Consider the following 22976-nt stretch of genomic DNA (forward strand, 5'->3'; position numbering starts at 1 on the left):
TGCTGCTCTGCATACACTGAAACTCTGAAGCGGAAAAAGGCCACAAAATATTAGATGTGCTTGTGTAAGAAATTAGCATAGTATCAGGTTTGAATAAAATACGATTCATAACAAATGTGAATATGATGTTGGACAGATTGTGTAGTGGTATAACACGACTGAGGACACAACACCAGTTCATCTCTGTAGAAATGAAGAGAGGTGGTAGAAACAGTGTTTTCCTTGCTGTCCTCAAGCATGCTGCCGGACTGTCCAAACCAATACTGGCATATAGAAAGTAGGAGTTCCTCTGGAGTCCTAAGTCTATTGCCATAAAATGTTGTGACAAGTGTTTTCTGAAGTAAACTGGCTTAATTATTTTGACCCCAGCATTTCCCATTATGTGGTGTCAATGGAAATTTTCTAATCTGGTGATAAATAATTCCAATTAAATTTTACTGGATAAGGATTGTAGGATCTGGCACGTGTTACAAATTCTGTACAGTTCTATAGGAGCATGCCCTGTAAGCCATGACAGATGATTAGGAAGGCCTGCTTGGCATGAAATGAAGTTGTTGAAAAAGCCTTTTTCTTGTACAGTGAGTACTTGTAATTTAAATGTTTTACCTCATCACTTTCCAAAATGGCCAAAGCATATGTTTGGGAAAGTGTCTTCTTGTTTTAAAAAGATTGAAGTTTTTTATCAGGTGCTTGAAGGAATTTTTAACTGCATAAATTTTTGATATATGCAAAAAAGATGCATCTGAATAAATAAAGTATTTAAGTGTTTTTGTGTTTAGTGTTGCTAACGTTATTACTTTAAGGGTAGGATCTAAATTTTTAAAGATAACTATGTTTTTATTATATAGGATTTTTCAGAGAGTCTCTTCATTTTGGTTACTATATTTTAAAATTCTACAAGAATTCCTCAGCCTTTTTTATATAACATGACTTATAGTAACTTCCAAAGTGTTGCATGTGTTTCCTTTCCTGCTAGCAGCTAAGGAAACATTCACCACCAGGCCTGAACTTTGAAAGTCCTTGCTACTACTGTGTGCTCTGTGGATGGACAGAACCATTGCAACTCCATCTCCACTGATGTTGATGCACCAGCTGCAATAATATTTCAAGTCAATCCCTGATTAGTTAGGGGAAGGTCAGCTATTTCTGACTGGCCTCGCCCAGACAGCGAAACAGAGCAAAGCTCTGCCATCAGTGTCCTAAAATAGAAGGCCCTTTTCATCTGTCGGACTTGAGTCAGCCACATGGAACACAAATTTGGAGACACAAATCGACTCACAGGGCATTGGGAAGAAGGGCACAGGCAGAAAGTTGAGTGAAGACAAACTTCCTCAGATATGAGCTGTATTCTCCAAATAGTTTTTTAGTTATTTTCACAAAAAAAAAAAAACAATTACTGCTAATCTTTTAAGTAATTAAGGTTATTTTTTTTTAAAATAACTTCAATAATGAAACTGAGTGTGGGGATATTTTTTGGAGGTTTCTTTGCAGCTCTGGGAGTTTTGCTGTTTTTGGTGGCATTTGGAACTGATTATTGGCTTCTTGCTACAGAAATAGGAACTTGTTCAGAAGCACCTGAAGGTGCTGGGGTTAGTATGAAGTTTTAATTTATAATGAAAATTATATATGTAGAATTCTTGGATGTGTTTATTTTCTAAGAATTTACTTCTGTATAAAATTTTGAATATACTAATTGTGTTTATTTTCTGAGAATTTACTTCTCTATATACTTTTGAATATATACTACTTTTGACCTTCTGGAGGCTTGCAAGCCTGCCTCAAGACCTCTTATAATCATTTGTAATCAGCTCTAAAATTAATTTTTATTTTGTGATACTGCTTTTGCAATATGATATTCTTTCAAAAGAAGAATGACTGTTTATAAATGCTATAGCTGACCTATATTCAGATGGGTTGTGTGTCATTATAATGCTGGTGTTTTTTCCTCAACATCTAATTGAACTTAATTCTTTCAGCCATTCAAAAATCATATGATAATGGCTTTCCTTTTGTTTTTTCCTTCCTCTGTAGGGAGAAAAGGCCACTTTCCATCATGAAGGTTTCTTCTGGAGGTGCTGGTTTAGTGGAAATGTAGGAGATAATAATGCCAGCATGTGGAATTTTTGGTATAGTAAGTAATTTTTAACCTTTTACATTATCTACAGTAGTTTGTTCTCAAAATTGTTGGGGTTTGGTATGTTTTTTGTTTTTTCTTCTGTCTTATGATTCATTAGATTTCATGTGGCTTCTTTGGGGATCAGGTTCTTCAGCTACCCTAAAATAAATTCTTGACACACACTTTTGTAATCTGTACTATAGGAAACCCCAGGACAAAATGATGCAAGCTTAGCTATCAGATTACACTCTGATTGTTATGGATGCCCTGTTAACCTGAGTTCATTCTTAGCTACAGTCTTTTACCACTCTGCTGTTAAACAGTTGGTTTATTTCTGTTAAGTAAGGACAAAAGAGCTTAGTGGTTATCCTGGTCCATGAATTTTTGCTTGGAGAGTTTCTCCATCTGTTCTTAAATGACTACAAGTGGGTTAAGAAGGGAATGCGCAACTCCACAGTGAAAATAATGTAGGACACACTGTCTCCAGAAGAGTTCCTTTATTATACTCACAGATGACCCGTTGCTTTCTTTCACTACATCCAGGATTCTAAGGTAGATAGAATTCCAAGATCGGATACTGTTTTACAATCAAAATCTCCCATTAAGAAGTCAAGCAAAACTTCTCTAGTCTTTGGCACTCCCTCTGAGGTAGGGAGCTCCCTCACCTTATTGCAAGATTTCCATAATCCTTGAGAAAAGCAGGGGCCATCATACAAGTTTGACTTCAATAGCCCATATTTTGCTAAATATATTGCTTTGTCTTGAGTGGAAAATGTAATATTTACGGTAGTTAATTTCCCCTTGTTGTTTATCTGGAAAATTATGTGGTCGGGAATCTGAAATTTAGATGGTTATAGTCAGCTTTCATTTTTTGTCAGGAAGGAGTTGATATTTTTAGAAGTATTTAATGTAAAGGGTGAAATTACCCTTTTCTGGAGGATATTCATTCTGTAGGCTAGACTCATATTAATGGACATTGTACAAAATTTCTGAAGATGCTTGATATTTTCATTGTTCTTTCACAAAAGAAAAAGTAATTGCCTGGATTTTGTTTGTTTGGTTGTTTTTTTCTGCATATGTAATGAGAACATAATTAACCCTCAGATGAGAAAGGTACATATGCATAAAAAGGCATACATATGCATCACATATGAATTGCAGTGTGTTTTCAGCAGGGCTTGTTTACTGTACCAGAGTACAAATCTGTATTGCTCTTTAAGGAATATTCTTGTTTGTATAACAAGGCTTGTATCTCTTACTAAACCAAATTCACTGTAAGTTGTGGCCTAGGAAAGGACGTGAAATCTTGACCTATGAAGCTCAGTTTGCCCATTTGAAGAGCAGACACATGATATTGTTAAGGCAGCAAAATATTAATCTTTAGCTTTTTTTCATTTTTAGCCAACCAGTCACCTTCTAAGAATTGTACTCATGCTTACCTGTCCCCATTCCCTCTTCTCCGAGATGAGCACAACTCAACCTCCTATGACTCTGCAATCAGTAAGTATTGTTTGGTGCAAGTGAATACAATGCCTATGGTTTCAAGAAAACAATTTGGATGCTTCAAAATAAAACAGCCTTATCACTCCACACAGTTTAATGAGCAGAATTTTTGTATTTCATACTTCTCATATTTATACAACATGCATATTTAAGCTGCTGTTTAAAAAGCACATAGATAAATGCTTAGCTTAAAGCATGACGGCAGAATGGAGGTAATTTCTGGAAAAAAAAAAAAGACTTTTCCTTTTTAGTACTTTTTTTGTCCAACATAGTAAGTATCTTCCTTGGGCTGAATGCATTAAACTAGTACTTCTTGTCATGTATTTCAATAAAACTGATTTTGGTTTTGGTTGTATTTTGGTTTTGGTTTTGGTTTTTTGCTAAATAAATAACCACAAATGGAAATGTATTGCATTTTTACTTTATGAGCAAGAAGGAGCAGAGCCTTGATGCTATGTTTATTTAACTGACTCAGATATATTTCACTGAGAAACTCTTGTACTGTAACAGAGATACATATAAGTATATATTCATATAAATGTGAAAGATAAACATTAATAGATTGCTTTATCTTTGAAAAGTGACTAAAAAGCTCTGTCTTCACTACACTTAGAAACTACTTAAAAATATCAGATGCATCATCAGATTAAGAGCTTTGTGCAAACATATTTGAAGTAAATAACTTCTGATACCTATTTTGTATGACTTTTTAAACAACTTGTGATGTGTGCATGCTATGTCTCTGAGCTCGCTGAGGGACTTAAGTGATCCCTTCCTGTCCTGAAGCTGTAATTATACTTTTGCTAACCTTGAAGTGTCTTTAGAATCCAATTTTTATGCTGCAGACATGAAAAAGAAAATAAACTAGAATTATAATGGTTCTGGTAATCTTTAGAAATTATGAACTGTTTGTCCAGGAAGAATTCAGACCTCACCATTCAGAGATATAATCTGTAACTTCACAGCACATCTAGAACAGTTTATCTTTCCATTTGAGAGTGACAGAGTCATCAGCTCCTAATAGCCTAGACAGAGTTTGTATTCCACCGTTCACTCATACATTCACAAAGGTTCCCCAAATTATATTGCATGATTACACAGAAGTGGACAAACAAAGAAAAAGGAAAGGAGAAGGAATATCATCAAAAGTTTAATTAATTTTAGTTAATGTTTGCCAAAAGAACCACTGCTCAAATATAATTTTCCTATCTATATTTCATATTAGGAGATTAAAAGTAGGCAGAACTGTGCTGTAGATACTGGCCCAGGTAGAGTATATTCAGAGCCATTCCTGCTATATAAATAGATACAGTTGGATTGCTTTCGAGCTCATTAAAACTGAAGAGGGTTTGGGGTTTTTTATGCCTACATTTCATTTTCAGCATCCAAGCTGAGTTATTTACTAGAACAGATATGATTGTTCAAGAGTCTTTCACAACTTTTTATGAAGAAGGTTATGTCATCATCTCTCCTGTTAGTTCAAAACTTGTTTCTCCTTTAGTCTAGTTTGACAATCCTGCTCATGATATTTGGCAAACAAGTTTTAAAAATCTTGCTTCAACTGCAGTTGCTAAATTAAGAAATGCTGGAAGGTTATCCTCTTCTTCTTGACTCCCAGTGCAGGAAGTGGTTCTCTATAAAGCCAGTTGCAAAAGGTTCCAGTTTGGTTTCATGAAGAACAAGATTTCATCTTTGATTTGTATATCCAGTTGTCTACATCTAATACTTTGCATCAGCTAAACATGGAATAAAAGGACACTACCAAAAAACTGATTTTATTGTCCCCTTTTTTGGTTCTGCTACTGTTTCTTGAAAAAATATTACCATTTTCATGGCTCATGGCTTTCTTGACATATTCTCTTTTGGGGATGATAAAAGCCCAAATCTTCTCTCTAGGTTTATCATTGCGTTTTTCGTGAGTCAATCAAGTTCATTTTAACAAGATATAATAAGATAACAAGAATTTTTCTGTCATCTTCATTTGCTCTTTCATAGAAAAATAAACAGCTGAATAAAGAGCTTTAAACTTCTTTAGAAAAATCAAACATATACAACACATTTTCTAACTCTAACTTTCTCTTCAGAGTGCTATTAGTTTCTGAACAAGTAAAGGCATGTGACTTTTTTACAGGGTGTTTGGCTTAAGAAACTTTTGGATCTTATCAGAGGAATTTGAATTTAACTTTAGCCCCTTGTGCAGTCCCTTGTGTGGAGACACAAGTGTGGTTTGTTGTTAGAGTGCTCTGTCACCATCCAGCTAGAAGGGCTCAGACAAAGATAAGTTGCCTGAGGAACATGAAATCTCTGAAGCTTTTTGAGTGCAGTGTCTGGACCATGTTCTCTCTTGACATAACTCCTTTGGCTTTAGTAGGAATTTGGCTCAGAGCTTTTCTGGGCCAGAATTCAAAACAGGATCACCTATCCTCTCGTAGTTTATTTATGTCTTTTTGTGTCTTGGTTTTGGGTTTGTATTATAGTTCCCAAAAACCTTAAAGCACTGAGAACAGGAAACTCTAGTGTTTCAGTGTGTCTTACAAAACTTTAGACCAAAGGCTCAGTACATTCTGATGAACAAACCTGGACTGTGAGCTCTTGATGTCATGGACTACAGCCTTAGATGGAAATGTAAAGATAGAAAAGATAGAAAGAAATGTAAAGATAGAAAACCCTGTGGGGAGTGCTTATACTGGAGGTCTGAATGCATGATTTAATGTATCAGATATCTTCTAATTGTTACTCTTAGATGCATGATCAGCTTCAAAGAGTTAGATAGCACTGCTTTGAAAATGCAGCTTGCCATATCTTTTAATCATGCTTATAATGTTTTTGTGCACATTGGTTTTGTTAAATATGTTGACAGAGTGGGGAGGGCTTCCCCTAACTAGTGTAAAGTATCATCAAAAGCTGTGTGAGCCATTGTTTATGGTTAATGTACTTAAATAAATTTGTTGGCCATATCATTTATCTTAATCTGAAACAGGTTCTAAATTAATTCAGGGGAACCCTGGCTCTGGAGACTTTCTGTGATGTACGGAGGTTTAGAGTGACAACTTTTATAGTGTGCAGCTCTTAAGTCGACTTAGCACCTCATTGTATTGCTAGCAGATTCATTTTTAGAATGATTCAAATAAATAAGTGCAATAAACTACAACCTGGGAATAATAAAAAAAAATTAGAACATGAAATATAAATGCCACAGCAGCAACCTATATATTTTAAAATAAACATATATTTGCATAATCAAAAACAGATTAGTTGCCCCATCAGGTTATTCTGAAAACATAATAGTATAGTGCTTTAATATTAATTCATTGCTAGCTAGATTCATGCATAATATCACGTCATTAGATTACTTAACACTGATGTTCAACGGCTATCACACTTTCGTAAAGTTCTGTTACTATAGGACAATACTAGGCCTGTTTTTGAAAAATGTGCAAAGTTTTTACTTGTGGAAATAGTCCCATTTGCCATAGTGATATTATGCCTAAGAAAAAGAAGTGAAAAATATAACACTTAGTCACTAATTCAGTATTTTTATTTTTGAAGGGATTTTTTTCAACTTAATTTGGAAATAAAAAATAGTTCCCTAACTGTTGTAAATCACCCCAACACCTTTTGAAGCTGAAGTGGAAGCATTTTAATAGGGCAGCACTGACACATTAGTTTAATACTCTGATTTGTAGCTGCTAGTATTTTTTTTCACAACTATTAGTCTCTTATTTTGTCCAGCACTGGGCACATTGCCAGCATTTGAAGTAATGTCTAATGGATAATACACAATGTTTATAGGACTAAAGCAAAAATCTGATTCAGCAACTGTGAAATTTAAAATGGTGAGATCAAATTTATTGGCAGGTTTGTTAATGGATTGAAATTAACCTATTGTAATCTGGAAAACATTAGCAATGAAATCTGAAAAAAAAAGCCGTACAAGTGAAATGTTAGCAGTAGTCTATTTCTAGGGGGAAAAATGCTTTTATGTAATAGTCATATAATTGCCCATGAGAGATTTTAATACAGTACATTTATAAGTGTGATCTCTGTAATCCCCCAAGCAGCAATAAAGAAGCATTTTTAGAAGCAGTGTATCCATCTTATGAATATTGTATTTGTTTTACTCTTAAAGTTATTTTTGAAAAAAGTTATTATGATGGGATAGTAAAGGGTGGTGAATGAAGCTGAGAAAAATCTCACGAGGTTTACTGTGTTGCCAGGTGTGTCTCCTGTGCTGCTGCTGAGATAGGTGATTTCATTTACAGTTGTTCATCTGCAGAGAAGATACTTCTGGTTGAGAGCAGTTCAGGCACTTCGCCTTTCACTTTATTGGCACTGTGTGTGGCAATACTCTTGTCAAAGGCATTTCAATATCTCTTACATTGAATAGAGAGGTAAAAAAACCCACACACTCTAAAATACAATCCACTGTCATATCACAGGAAATGTTCCCTTTCAGATGTGAGCTTGTCCATGATAGTTCAATGAAACTTTTCCAAGTCATTTTGCCTCTCCCTGGAAATTTTTTTATGTGGCATTGTACTAACGTATGTTTCAAAATGCTTTTCATCCTTACAGCACTTAATAATTCATATTGATATTAAATTTAAGTGACTGGGGTCTTTACGGTAGACCACAGTACTTGTATGGAGTGATGTCTGCGTTTTGAAAACACTAAGTCAGCAAGGGCAGTGAAATACTTGGTATGCTTTCATGATGCTGATGTTAAGATCTCCAAGAGTGGAAGCGTGTTGCTTTTTTGACATTAGCTAGGCTATTCCTGACTAATGATTATGAAGCTCCAGAGGTGTCCATGACTGCTACACAAGTGTGTGCTGTGGGTGACACAGCCCTGTAACTTTTCATATCATGTATCAGTAGCATCTTAAAATGTGAATCTGTAACTTCAGTCTGTAATCAGCTGGGATCTACTATAGTAGAAAAGAAGGGTTTTGGTATTTTTCAGCCATTTCTCTAAAATTTGGTGCCCTTGTAAAAACCCAGATACTTCTAGTTTTCAAATAATGCAAAAGTCTCTGGAGGGACTTAAATTAGGATATTTAGAGAGAAAAACAAGTAGCAAGGGAAAACTACAGGTCATGCAGTTTTGGAGGAATATAATGTTCCCATATAGGCCTGATGGTGCAGTTGTGTGTACTCCTGTTTTCCACTAAGTCTTTTTTATTTTTAGGCCTGTCTGCCATTTCCAAGGCAAATGTTGTACTCAGCAAAGGGGTGGCTTACCAAGATGTGTTGCTAAACCTTCTGTTTAGCACTCTTACAACACAGAGCAATGGTATCTAAGATTTTAAACACTACAGATATGTTTTCTTTGCACTCTGCCATAGTGCTTGTACTTTATTTCTTCTGTTGTAGGAAACACTTGGAATAATGCATGTATTTGAGGTGGGTAACTTTAACATATCTCTGAAGTACCTGGAAGAGATAGGGGTGCTCCTTGTCATCTGGACCAGAACATGGGCTATCCTATGAAATACCTCAGTGAGACTTGAAATTGTGCAAACTTCTGTTAACACTTTGTATAGACACACTCTGTATGGGTTCACCAACCCATTGTTTCTTGAAACAGACTGTTTGGATCACAGTGTCAGCCCTTTTCATGGGATTCAATAATTCAGAGTAATTCAAAGCAGAATCTTTTGTTGCATTTTATCTATCATTGTGTGTCTCAACTTCAGGGCAGCAAAGTCTTTGACTTGAAGAATAATTTCAGTCTTAGGAAGATTTAATTTCAGCCAGCTCTTTTGTGTTCATCTATAGATGACAGCTAACCTAAATGACAGCAGTAGGCCTGAGCTGTAATTTTGAATGACTAGCCCTGTAGAAATTGATTTTGCCCATTTAGGCAGGAAGATGGGAAATGTGATCTAAGCAAAAATGGTCAGATTATAAAATAAGTGAAGCCATCTTTGCAGGAAAATTATGGCTTTTTAATTCCTTTACAAAAGTAAAACTCTAAGTGCTCATAGGATGTTTCCTCAGACCTGTGCCACAAATGAACTAAATTACTTTCTGCCTTGCAGATTAGAGGGGGTGGTATTTTGCTTGAAAAGCCACAGATTTGTGAGCAGACTTTGTACCTGTCACTTGCACTCTATTTTTTAATTGATGTTTAATGACTGAATAAGCTTAATAAACAGGTATTAGGATAATCAGACTTTATCCATAATTCTTTAGAGTAAATAACTGTTTTAGAGAAATAGAATGAAAGCTTCTGTCAGGTGACAGCTAGGTGAAATCAGTATTTCACACATAATGCATAAAATGGTCACAGTGTTGGAGCAGAGAAACAGCTTTTTTCTTGTATAGTTACAGAGAGGTTGAAACAAATTTTCATCAGTTACATTTGTACTTCTTTTGTGCTCTAAGATTATTTGAGCATCAAATCAAGCTTTTCTCATGAAATTTCACTAAAAGCAGGCTTCAAAGCTTCCTGTGTGATGAGCAGATAATGAAAATGGATGTTGGTTTTGTAATTCCAGAGAATCTCATGTCCTTCTTTATTCAGAAAATGGAAACACTGCTCCAGGACTTAGGTGACTGACCATAATAATATACAAGAAAGCTTTTTCAAGGTCCATTTTGGCCAATGTGTTCTATTATGTAGTATGACTTTGAAGTACCTTGGGCCACCCATGTAAAAGAGTTGGGTGGTTATAGATTGATTTAGTGGTATTAGGCTTTAAACGAGGAAGTAATGTCCCATGGACTTGGAGGCTGCAATGAAGCTTATCAAAGTAGCCTCATGAGTAAAATAATATGAAATTGCTTCAGAAACCCAAGACTGAAGGACTTGAGAGATTTACCTTTTTAGGTCTCTATTCAGTGTCCATTTGCATTAAGTGAATCATTTAACTATGTGTTTAACTTTTAACAGGTGCCTAAATCCCATAAGAGGTATAGTACTTAAAGCAAAACACACATTTAACTGCTTTGCTGAGCCATAGCCTTATTTCTTACGTACTTTTCCAATATTTTTTTGTTTATGTGAAGTGGAGACTTGGGTATGAACCAAACCAGTTTTAACCCTTCTGCCAGGTACTTTCAGACACATTCATCCTTTTTATGCCCAAATCTGCTGATCAGTGTCGCGGAAAATTATGTCTCTGAATGTTTGCCTGAATTAAAAAGGGTGTTATTTAAAAAGTGTGGCTAATGTAATGTGGCGAGTGTGATCTAGCTAATATATTTACAAGGCTGATGATGTATACTTTGACTTAAGCTGGTCAAGTTAAAAACCGTAGACTTTTGTAATACATTAGTGGGAAACATGAGGTGCTAATGCCTAGAGCACCTCCAAATTTCAGATGAGAGCAAACCTGAATTGTTACTGAATAGCTGTCTCTAACAAGCTGTATGAATTTGAATATTTCAGGATATGAACCAGTATAATAGTTGCTTGGTTGTGTTTTTCCATAACAGTAAGTAGGTGCTGTCAGATGATAAGTGGCAGTTTCTTTTGTGATACACTTTTCCTGACTTGCCAGCTGGCTTATATGCTTTCCCTCAGTTGGGTGGAAATGTTTTTCACTGAATGAATTGTCAGTGCTTCAAGATTTTCAGATCTGACGATGGAGATCTTTACAACTCGTAATTTTACTAATGGGTTGTGTTAATGTACCAATTTTTAAATTCATGGGAGAAATTTATGTCACTCTTGTAGCATTTGTAAAATGATGACTTTGTTAAATGGATGTGCAATTAACCAGCTAAAAACTAATTGTTAGAAAGACTCTTTTGGCCAGAGTATGTCACAAAACTCTCAGCTCATTTATCACCAGCTGCATCCATTAATTCAGCACTGCTTGGCACTGCCTAACAGGGGCTTCTGAAACATCACATTTTAAATTTAATAAAATACAAAGAGCTTTAGAGCAGAAATAGGCTGGTTTAAGACATTTAGCAGTTTTTCAGAAATACAGTTTACATTTTCTTAGTTTCTCCTTGTTCCTAACTTAAGTTTCTTTCTGCAGAATATGGCTACATATAAGGAGTATTATCCAGCTGTAAATTGTAGAGAACTTAAGGAATGTTATTGGTGATATAGTCTGGGCAATAAGAGTGTCAAAATGTTGCAGCTCTCTGCTTCTTTCACACAGTTTTGGTAAAATAATTGTATTCTGTCCAATCATTTATCCCAAAGAATCATCACTATAGCTTTGCTGTACCATCTTCTAAAGAGTGTCAGTTTGGTCAGATTGCTATCTTACAAGGTACTGCTAAATATTCAGCAGATGGATTTCATTCACAATAACTTACATGCTTTTTTTCCATAAGACCAGGTACGGACTAGTAATCAAACCTATTTTGATCCACATGATATATAATATATATGCAAAATAGAATTAGTATTTCATTTGTTAATAAGGCAAGTGATAAGAGAATGGGAAAGGAAAATCTTTGTTAGCCAGCTTGGATAAGTTCTAAAAACCATTGTATTCTTTTTCTTCCTTCTTCCTTTTCTCCAGTTTATCGAGGTTTCTGGACAGTTCTTATGCTCCTGGGAGTGCTCACTGTTGTGGCAGCTAGTTTCCTCATCATCTGTGCAGCTCCTTTTGCCAGTCACATTCTATACAAAGCAGGAGGAGGCGTTTTCATCATTGCTGGTGGGTATAGTTTGCTCAATCAATTATAGAGTAGAAAGGATAAGTTATTTCTTCTATTTTCCTTAACCAAAAAATGTATCAATCATGGTTAAAAGAGAAAGCATATGCTTCTGTCCTTTGGCTTGTGGAGTGCCTGTCTTGGAGACAATTCTTTGCACAGTTATTTAGTCATGAAGCTATTATAAAAGCTGGTTTTGGATTAAGGTTAAAAAAACCCCCACATCCAGGACAAATCATGGAATTACACTGCAATTTCTAAATCTACTTTTTTTAACAGGAAAAAGAATGCATATTTAAGGATGTTGCCTTATAGGATTCTCAAGGGCTTTAGCTAAGGAGAGGGTTTTGTCCTTTATCAGTGATGCAAAAGATGATTACAGTGGACTCTGAAGAAGTTAGGAGACAGAACACATTTACATGACCAATTCAGGAAAATGATTTGGATATGATAGGACTAAAAAAAAATAGTTGTCATCTATGAGTAAGTTGGAGCCCTAAACCTCTGTGAATGAAAGATAACCAATAACTGAATTCCCTCCTTCCTCATAACCCGCACGTACGGTGGAGGATGCACGGTCCCAGGATTCAGCTGATACGGACAGCTCGCTGGCACGCTGTTTGCTTAACCTTGAAAAGTCTGTGAAGGTGTCACACCGGTGTGTAAGATATAGTTATATAGGAATGTAAATGATAGTGTGTGCTCCCTTGCTGTTCTCCTTAGTTTAAAGCCTAGTGAGAGGCAGCCCTGTGAGAACATATTGTGTTACAGGGCAGAGCCACCTGTGTCAGGACCACAGGGCCTGGGCTCTCTTTTTGCTTCTCATACTGACCCCCTGACCTTGCTTACCCACTGCACCCCTAAGCTCTTCATACACAGCTAGTGATCATTATGACCTTCCAAAGGACTCTCAGTGAAGTGTGGAAAGTATTTTATAATATTTTAGTTGAAGAAAATCCTGCATACTTACATTTTATGTCTTGAGAATTACTCCTCCACACTTTTAAAAGACATACAAAAAATATTCATAGGTCGACGGAGATTCTAAGATATTTCAATGCTTTTTGTCACTAATTTGCAGGGCAAGAGCCCATGTGAGTCTTGCTCTTTTTCTGCATTTGTAATGCATGAAAAACCTCAGCTGTCAGTAGAAAGTAGCAGAAGCTGTTTGAGAGGAAAAGGGCACTTGAAAGATGAGGAACTGATGGGCAGAGGTGCAAAGCGATGCCTGTGTTCTCCACTCTGGGTCAGTTCATCTGCCCTCATTTAGGTAGGGGAAAGTTTGATCCCCCAGCCTGTGCTAGCCTCCCTTGGCTTCCCTAGGAGGCCTGCAAGAGGCAATAACATTCATAGACTGTAAAAACAGTAGGTACGTAAGAAGTTCCCCCAGCTGGGGATTCATTTCATACTGAAAGAGGGGCCTAATTGGATCAGATGAATGTACTGTGGAGGAACCCTACACCTCTCTTTCCTTTACTAGAAGAATCTAGAGAGACTATTTCTTTAGATATGTGAAGTTAAGTGAGATTTATTATCCTAGTGTGTGACCTTGGGTCTGTGTCTTTGCCCCTTTCACCCTTTGTCCCTATAGAGCAAAAGTTCTTCAAGGGAAATTCTGATTTTTTACTCTCTCTGTATGAAGCATGTTTCAACTTCAGGACTGTTCTCAATCAGGGGGTTTAGAAAAAATGTATGTTATTTTTACTATTACCATTACTGTTGTTGAAAAGCAAAGGTCTTTAGAAAACTCCTTCTATAATTTGGCAAAAAGTAGTGGTGGCTGGAGAAAATAGGACCCATTCAGCTTGCTCAAGACAGTGTAAGATAAGATAGAATCTGATGCAAAAGACACACTTCTACTGTGTCCCTGCTGCCCTGATCCCTTCCTCTGCCCATCTCTTTCAGGACTAGAGAGCCTGTTCATTTACTGCCTGTCAAATCAAAGCAGGGCATGGAAGAGGAGAGTGATGAGAAGTAGTGCATATTTATCACTTCACAACATGTGATCATGATGCAGCCAGGGTGTGCATCTACTTAAACACAGACCTAATGGGAAAAAGAAAAGATGGGACTTAGGTTAATGTGACTTAGATTTGGTGAAGTTAGAGTTCTAAGACAGAAACTGGCAGGTAGTTTCAAAGACAAAGAAGGAATTATACACATTGTTTAGAAAGAGCCTGGATGCTGTCTTACCACAAAATTCAAGTATGTGCTGTACTGTTAGACAAGATGACTGTTCTTTGAAGTTAGGAAAAAGATAGGGAGATCAGTAATTTTCCTTCTTACATGTCTTAAAGTTAGATGAAATAATTTTAATACCTGTTATTGGACAGAAATATCTTTATCCTTCCACAACCTTAACTTACAAACTAGCAGCAGATAAATGCTCTCCTTCAACTGAAAAGTACAGCTTATTGCATGATCTGCTGTGATGTCTTAGGGTTCAGGAAGTAGCTGAAGATACTATTGGGAATGAGATTCATACCAACTGTTTAGCCATCTGAAAGCTGTTTTGTATGAACCAACTGCTTAAATTTCTATTGTCAACAGTAAGAACACTAAGATGGACGGACACCTCACCTTCTCTGTGATAAGGCAGATAGACTTGTCTTTTGGAGGGACCCATTCAAGAAGCCTGAACAGAGATCCCAGGTGACAGAAATAAATTTACGTTGAAAAGGATCTCTTGTGGCAATCAAATCTGACATTCCATTTAGAGCAGGGTTGTCTTCAAAGTTAGATCAGGCAGCTCAGAGCCTTATCCAATCAAGTTTCAAAAATCTCCAGTAACTGATGTTCCACAGCATCAGACTGGTGCTTGTCCCAGTTTGACCAAATTCATTGTGAGAAATATTTTCTTTTTTTCCTTGTTTTCACCTGATATTGCCCTTGATGCAGTTTGTGACTATTACATCTCATCCTGTCAAGTCTGTAGGTCTCTGAAAAGTCTATCCTCATCTTTTCTACAACTCCATTTAGAAAAATGAAGACTGGATTCTTCTCTAGACTAAAATTCCCCAGCTCACTCAGCCTCTACTTGTTCTCCATTCTCCTAACCATTTTGGTGGTCATCAGCTCAGTTTATCAGTATCTCTGTTTCCCATGGGGACCCCAAACTGGACATAGCTTACCACATATGATATCACAAGTGTTGAATAAAGGGTGATAGTAGTATTTTCAAATCTGATGACTGTGTTCTTGATAATGCAGCTCTGTATGAGGTTAATTTTAATTTTTGCCAGACCTGCTTGAATTCTTGTACACATAAAGGGTAACCACTCTTGTTCTTTAAGGAAATTGTCTATGAGCAACACTTCTGGGCCCCTTTGCCCTTTAAGGATCCTCTTGGGATCTTGCCTACCAGTTCTCTTCACAGACTGAAGTGTGTTCTCCAAAGTTCTGGGTCTTACCTTCTGTATTCCTTATAGGATATTAAACTTTGTCATTCCATGGCCATTATAACTACAAATAACACCATCTATCATTTTCCTGACCAATTTTTCCTTAATTGGGAGTAGCAAAACTTTGTAACCTTATTAACCATCTGAGGCCACAGTTGAAACTATGCCTGCAATACCTGTGGGGAAAAGTGAGTATCAGTTCAAGGATATCGCAGTCAGTGACTTGAGTGATACCTTTGCAGCCTCATCTCCGTATCTGCAACATCAGAGGATGGTCCAAGAGCGCTATGGTACTGAAAACTGTAAGAAGCCTTATAGTTGCTTCAAAGGCCATAGAAAAAGAAGGGAAAGCTGGCATAAAATGATCTCTTAGAGCAGCCTTCAATAAAGTCCAATATTACCTTGTGCCTCTTTCTGCCTGGGAGTGGTGAAAACTGTCCTCTTGTCCTCCTGCCATAAGCAATATAGCAGGATGTGCACAGAGCATTACAGAATCACACCCTGGTGAGGAAGCAAGATTAGAAGTATGACTGCTACTTCCTGCCAAAAGGGCGAAAAGAGATGGTACTTTAATTCGAGATCCTAGATGAGGACAAAAATCTATTTTTGGAGACATGTAGCTACTCCCGTATTTTTTGCATGGGGTCCTCTGCATGTACTTCAGCAGAGAATGCCAACCATTATTTTTAAATAAAGGTCACAAGAGGCCAAGATAGGTGATAGAATCTGAAATAAGGACAAGAACAGAAAAATGCATTTAATAATAATAATAAAAAATACACACACACACACACACACATAGAAGTTTTTTTTAAGTGAGATAAAGAGTTCTAAACTTTCAGGCATAAGTAAAAAGCTCACATCATTCTTTCCAGCACCTGTTGTCTTCACGTCTGCATAGTAAAAGATTCATGCCATAAACAGCCATTCACCATTGACAAGTGAAAGGCATTTCTACGTGGGAAGAATCAGTACTAAAGGCCAGCAAACTGCTTCTTGAATTCACAGACATTTCTAAAGGTTCTGTATTCTTTCTCCTCTACAATATGCACTAGTATTTGTTTGAAAGAAATTCAAAAGAATGAATATGAAAGACAGAAACGAGTGACCTCAGAGAAGTCCGTGTCTTATCACACTGCACAGAGCCGTGTTTCAAACATGTGTGTTTATTAAAAAAAAAAGCAAACTGGAAAAAGAGAAAGAAAAAGGAGCAGGAGGAAAGTATTTATTTGTCTTAATCTCTCTCAGACATATTTCATGTTCTAGGAATAATTTCCCCCATCATTACTGACTCATGCAACTGCTGTTCTATTTTTTATTCACTAAAAGGCAAAGGGAAAAGGACGCCTGCACTCTATGGAAAAGGTCTGAATGCCAAAAATATAGAAATATATCACAGCACACACTGTTCCTAAAAATATTTGCTTCAAGAAATTGTGGATTTTTTCAATCTAAGTAATTTTGTCTTGGAGCTTGCCTTTGAGAGTCCATGACATTCACAATAGATTGTCAGTGCAAGACTGCAGGAGGAGATTTCTCAGGATAAATATACATTCAGTGAACTGTCTAAGTGCTTAACTCCCGTGAAATCATAACTGTGAAAATTAGACAAAATAAGTGCTAATGAATGAAATACTGGTGGAGGCAACAGGACATGGTCAGTTTTTACTTAGTCTGATTCTATTGTTCAAGATATTTTTTGAACATGCTAAGTAATACACCTATTAATTAGTCTCCATTAGCAGGTGATGAGAATTCTTAAATACTCCTTTAGTGCCTTAATTAACGAAAGGGTTTACATACTCTTCCTTTCTTTCCTTTTAAGGAGGAACATTTATCTCTACTTGACCTATATTTTTTCTGCAAATTTCCATACCTGACAATTTGCCACTCACAGGTGTAACACCTTGCTGTGAAATCACACCCGATGGATGATAGATTCCCTGAAGCTGTTTTACCACTGGCACTACTGGCTTGCTGTTTTGCACCTACATGGTATTGATTCTAGTTTAACCACCTAGGTGCTGCTTCAGAGTGCCTGAAAAGCAAAGGGTGCCCATTTCTAGTATAGAGCACCTTTGATGCAGTGTTGTTTTAATGACAGATGTTTTTGACTAACAGCTCTGCATAACTTTGCTCCTACCCAGGATGCCAGAGGGCTTTCCAGATGTGCAAGGCCTGGTTATACATACCTGCTGCTATAGCAAGGGAAAATACATTACTACTTTTTGTAATTATTATTGTTTTGGATTAAGTTTTCCCCAGTGTAGAGGTTAAATAGAGGACTAGTTTTAAAATGCATAAGCACAGCCAGTTGAAGAGGTAAATTCCAATGTCCTTATGGATTTTGTCAGGTTATTAATGTATCTTTCCAAATCTTAGGGCTATAATTTGTTTTTCAAGTTTTGAAACCTTGAACAAAATCCATATATCTAGTAATTCAATTTATGCATTTGTCCCTGAATCTTTCTACTTTTTAAATCAAAAGTTACTAGCTCTGTTTTGTTCTGATTTTCCTGTTTTTTTCTGCATTATCTGTTATCATTAGATGGTCTGTTCTAGGAATCTTCTGCTCAATTTGAATTATATTTTAAGAGTCTCCAATTTAAATTCTCATTCTTCATGTCTGGCCCTAAGGCGATCCTTCTCTCTGATTGTTTCAGTGGTTTTATGTTTAATACAAGCACACTACTAAATTCCATCAAAATTGAGTTTTACTTAGGTAAAATAGTTTCAAAATTGAATTTATGCATCTTAGAGTTGAGTGTTGGGTTTTTTCAAACTTTGTTAGGAATTTGAACTTTAGCAAAAAATGTAATCCTGGAAGTGTATTTCATAGACGTGAAATGTGTGTGCCTCCTTCTTTATTTAATTTTTCTACTATTGTTTCAGCCTCCTAGAAATTGCAGATCCTTTGGGAATGTTTTGATTATGCCTCAGGTTAAGTACTTCAGCCCTTTTTTTTTTGTTGGTCTTCAAAAGACAGTATTTATAAGGATTGAGCCATGAGCTCTCACCTGTCAGATATTCAGGATGTATGTAAAGATATTATGTTTTGTCCATAAAGCAGTAACAGGAAAATCACCAGATCACCAAGCTGCTGCATCTAACCTGCCTGGTTTTGTCTGCATCAAGTGAGGGAGTGAGGACAACAGTTGCTCCCTGGTAAATGGGCAGAAAGGTTGAGGAAAGGAGGTTGTGAGGCAACAACTCAGGTTGGGGATGGGGAAAGGTTACCATCAAAGGTTACCACGACCTGTGGATATGGAAGCAAATGCCTTGCCATGGGTGCTTACAAAGTGCGCTTGTGGATTTTGCCACAATTGTCACATTTGTTCAAGGCTGCATTGCAAGTATGTAGCAGGATGGAGAAGAGACCACAAACACCTTTGAATTACAGCCTGTAGCCTCAAGTTTGGCAGTGAGGTGTTCCCAGGACTGTGTACAGACTTGTGTTTTAATGAGGCACCTAAACATTCTGGGATAAAAACGTGATGGGGTGGTGGAGTCCCTCAAATATTTTAATGTTTGAATAGATGGTCCTACTGCTGTAACTCTGCTGTGACAGCTGGAGCTCAGGGAGCAAATGGGTACAGGCTGAAGCATGCAAAAAATTTAGGCTCGTGCCCTCAGTCCTCCAGCAAATCCTCTTCTGGAGCATCTGCTCTGCAGGCTTGCATTTCTCAAGTGTCCACATTCCTCTAAAGTGAAATGAAATATTAGGAATGCAACTGATACTTTGGAAAGCACTTTCTTCTTATATCTCCTTCTGGTGTATAGTAACAAGCAGATTATGAAAGTTTGTAAGGACATGTGCTCCTATTACTATCACACATAATCAATTCCATAGCCTTTCAGAGGAGTGGTTGGGAAAAGGCTGTGAATTATGTGGTGGATTAATTTCAGGAAACTGTTGTATCCAGTTTGAGATTATTACTAATAGCCTTTTTCATAGTTATTATTTAATTATTGTTGGGTTTTGTTCCTCTCCTAAGAGTTTTTTTTCTAAATGTGGGTGATTTTGAATGAAATATATTTGAATTTTTACGCAAAATATTTAAGTAGAATACTCAGAAGTTTTGTGTTCTAAACACAGCCTGTTTCATAGGAATAAAGAAGCAAATGCAGAGACGTCAAGATAATAGGAAGATTTCCCACTCCTTTCTGTATCTCATCCATAAGACTGATAAAGACACTTCCAGAATTTGGGAAGCAAAAGTACAGTTTTTTCCAGATTGTCCTATTCCATTCCCCTTCCTTCCCCCACCTTGACTCCTGAATTCAAACCAGTGAATACCTGCATAAATTTTGTCATCAAAGTGTGCCCACCAAACCCAGATATCGCCATTGTCATGGGAGTATGCCTTTCAGGGCAAGGAGCAAGGTGGAGGTAATGCTAGTTAGAGGAAGCCAAAGGCAAAAATTGTCCTGTGGTAGCTGACTGTTCCATGCAGATAGGACCTCAAGCATTGATGGGTTTTTAGATAATACAGTAAATGCACCCAGCATCTGTCTCACACTCTGTTGTCAAAACTTGGTGTTTCTTTTCCAGGTGTCTTGTTTTCGCTGGTAGTCGTGATGTATGTCATCTGGGTCCAGGCCATGGCTGATCTGGAAAACTACACAAACATGAAAAAAATGGATTGCCCGGACTTTGCTGTCTATGTACATTATGGCTGGTCATTTATGTTGGCTCCTATAGGAGTATTTTTTGCTTTATTAGCAGGAATGCTGTTCTTGTTGGTAGGGCGTCACATTTATTTACACTCAGACTAGTCAGATGCAGCTGAAGGGAATACAACAATACTTGTGAAACTTTGTGACAAGTGTAAACTGGAGCACAATTTTGTAAATTATTACCATTATGGCAATCCTAAGTGTGCAGGCAGACTTCTGGAAGTTCTTCTATTACTTGTTTAAGGGTAAAGGACACAAAACTCAATACAGGAAGAAACTACCTTTAGTCCCAACTAGTTGTTTTTAATTCTTTAGAAAGTACATTTGTGGTTCTTCACATTTTACTATTAGCAGCATTTTTGTTGGTTAACAAACAGAAGAAGACAAAAATTTTCTACAAATAAAACATGAACATGAATTGGCTCAAATCAACATTTTATACATTTATCTTTTAGCATTTACACTTTACTTCTGTTTGTAGAGAATGGCACAAGGTAGAGAAGAAGGCAAACATTCAAACACAGTAATTCAATCTACTTCCTCTCCTATTTTCCAGTACTTGCCATAGCTTTAATGGCAGCAAACATGTCTGCACTTGATAAAAATAGACCGCAGTTGTTCATGCAGCATCCATAGGAAGAGGACGAGAGAGAAGACAATTGCCGTTAATGTGTAAAAGCTTAACTGTTCTATTACCCATTTCTCTTTTCTGTATGCATTTGAAAGCTGTATACTTCTGTATTCTGAAATCCATGTGTTGCATGATTCTGTAAGCCAAAATGCCATAGTACAATCACTATCTAAAGTTATGCCAAAATTGTATTTTGAGTTATAGCATTAATATTTTAGTTAAGTTTTAACCCTTTTCTTTTTCAATGGAACAATTGGCTCCTCTAACAAATATTTTAATGGTTGTGTAAAATTAATTTTTTTATTAAAAAGGTTTATATCAAGACAATATCTAGAACATGAAAATGTGTGTCTTATGCAGCCTTCATTTTCCCACATATTAAAAATCTGCATTGTAGACCAAATCCAACTTGCCTACCAGGCTTGGTAGGGAAAGCAATGAGTCTAGCAAAGACAGCAGGGGAGATGGATTTGGTTCTGCAGTGTAGGAGTGGCTGGTTCTGTGTCTATATGTGCATGCACATCTTTGTGGAAGATGGGGTAAGGATGGGACTGTATCCATGGTATGGAAAAGATGGGGTTGAGTTTTAACAATGGGAAAACTTCATCTGGCATTGGGCCCAAATAGAAATTATATCCATCTGAGAGTGTGCTGGTTTTCACTTTGTAACTCAATGCAGAATAGTTTGGGGTTGATAGGGAAAAGTAAAGGCTGCATATTGGTTTGTTCTTGTTCATAATGCTTAATTCCACAGCTGTTATGAATACTGAAAGCATTGCTAAAAGGCAGGAAAGGAATGCCCACAGAGAAGATGTGGTGGGCCAGATTGGATGTTACTTCCATTTTGGGAGGTTTTTTGATTGGAAGCTTTCCAGCCTTTCCTGCTACTTATTTATTTTTCCCTCATCAAGATTAGTGTTATACATTATAGAACAGGAAGACAACAAGAGTGGGAGGTAGGGAAGCTGGGACTGTGAGGTTTAGAATAATTACCAATTCACAAAAATATTTTTATTGGCAAATAACACGATGTTTTTAATTACTGTGTCAGAGAGTATGATGGGTGAATTTTAACCAAATATTCATAAGCATATATATGAACCCCACATAAATGACAGTCATCCGGAGAACATTAGGGTTACACCATAATGCCATTGGTTAGTCAGGAAATGCTGAAATATACCCTGCTTGTTGTGCATATGGTATTATATTCCTGCCCTTAATTACACAATCACATACTGTTTCTGGAATAATACATTCTGTTGGTATTTTCCCTCTTTACAGTCTAGGACACTCACTGGTAATTGTGAAGGTAAATTCAATAATCAAGAGTTATTGACTAGGTACCCCCTCTCAAACCCTCTCTGCTTCTCTGCAGGGGACCATCCTTCTCCGCAAGAGCTTAAAGGGGGCAATATGCTTGAGACACTTTCTTGCAGCTTTTGGAAGCTGGAGGAATTGAGAGGTGCCTCAGAGTTGGACCTCTTCCAGAAAACCCAACCAACCATGTGTGCAGCAGCAACTAATAAACTCTGCAAGGATTGAGCCAAAGGCTCCCGTGGCGCCCTTAATTCAGCCCATATGCATCTTCAGAACTCTCTCCATTATGCAGCTAAATTAGTTACACTTTTGTGTACAAGACATCCTCTCTTGGAGGCAACCCTTTGGTCATACCGTGGATGTAATGGCTGTTGAGATCCAAGGTGTTTCTGAGGATTCCCTTGGAAATACCTGGAAGCCTTTGCAACACCAGTAGAAATTTCTTGAGTCTTCATAAATTTTTCACTCAAACTCATACTTTGGCAGCAGTCTGTAGCTCTATCAATTTGATTTAATTGGACTCCCTCTAAGTGGCAGAACTGAAAGTCAGGTTCCTTCGGAAATGGTGGGGTTTGTTTGCTCCCTCCAAAAATTGTATGTAGGTAAGCATGTGATATGTATTAAGTAGTTCCTGCAGACCAAGGAATGGTGTTAAGGGTGGTGGGGAGGCATTTATGGATGGATATTGCCTAAAAACACAGTTAAA

The 22976-nt window shown here is 37.0% G+C and overlaps 1 protein-coding gene across 2 annotated transcripts; it reads left to right on the top strand.

Annotated features, from left to right (window-relative positions):
* Positions 1 to 1270: 1270 nt before the first annotated feature.
* Positions 1271 to 21277, top strand: TMEM182 (transmembrane protein 182). Of its 2 annotated transcripts, none has more exons than XM_066177493.1 (5): positions 1271 to 1589; positions 2032 to 2131; positions 3518 to 3616; positions 12106 to 12243; positions 20195 to 21277. In XM_066177493.1, the coding sequence occupies exons 1-5, from the start codon at positions 1449 to 1451 to the stop codon at positions 20416 to 20418; spliced, it is 702 nt and encodes a 233-aa protein (XP_066033590.1). In that variant the 5' UTR covers positions 1271 to 1448; the 3' UTR covers positions 20419 to 21277. The 2 variants fall into 2 exon arrangements, with proteins under 2 accessions (XP_066033590.1, XP_066033591.1); XM_066177494.1 differs by having other exon boundaries at positions 1405 to 1420.
* Positions 21278 to 22976: the final 1699 nt, after the last annotated feature.

This window comes from Chamaea fasciata, unplaced genomic scaffold, assembly GCF_029207755.1.
Source record: "Chamaea fasciata isolate MVZ Bird 193981 ecotype frontalis unplaced genomic scaffold, bChaFas1.0.hap1 SCAF_2, whole genome shotgun sequence".
In the NCBI taxonomy this organism is placed as follows: Eukaryota; Metazoa; Chordata; class Aves; order Passeriformes; family Sylviidae; genus Chamaea; species Chamaea fasciata.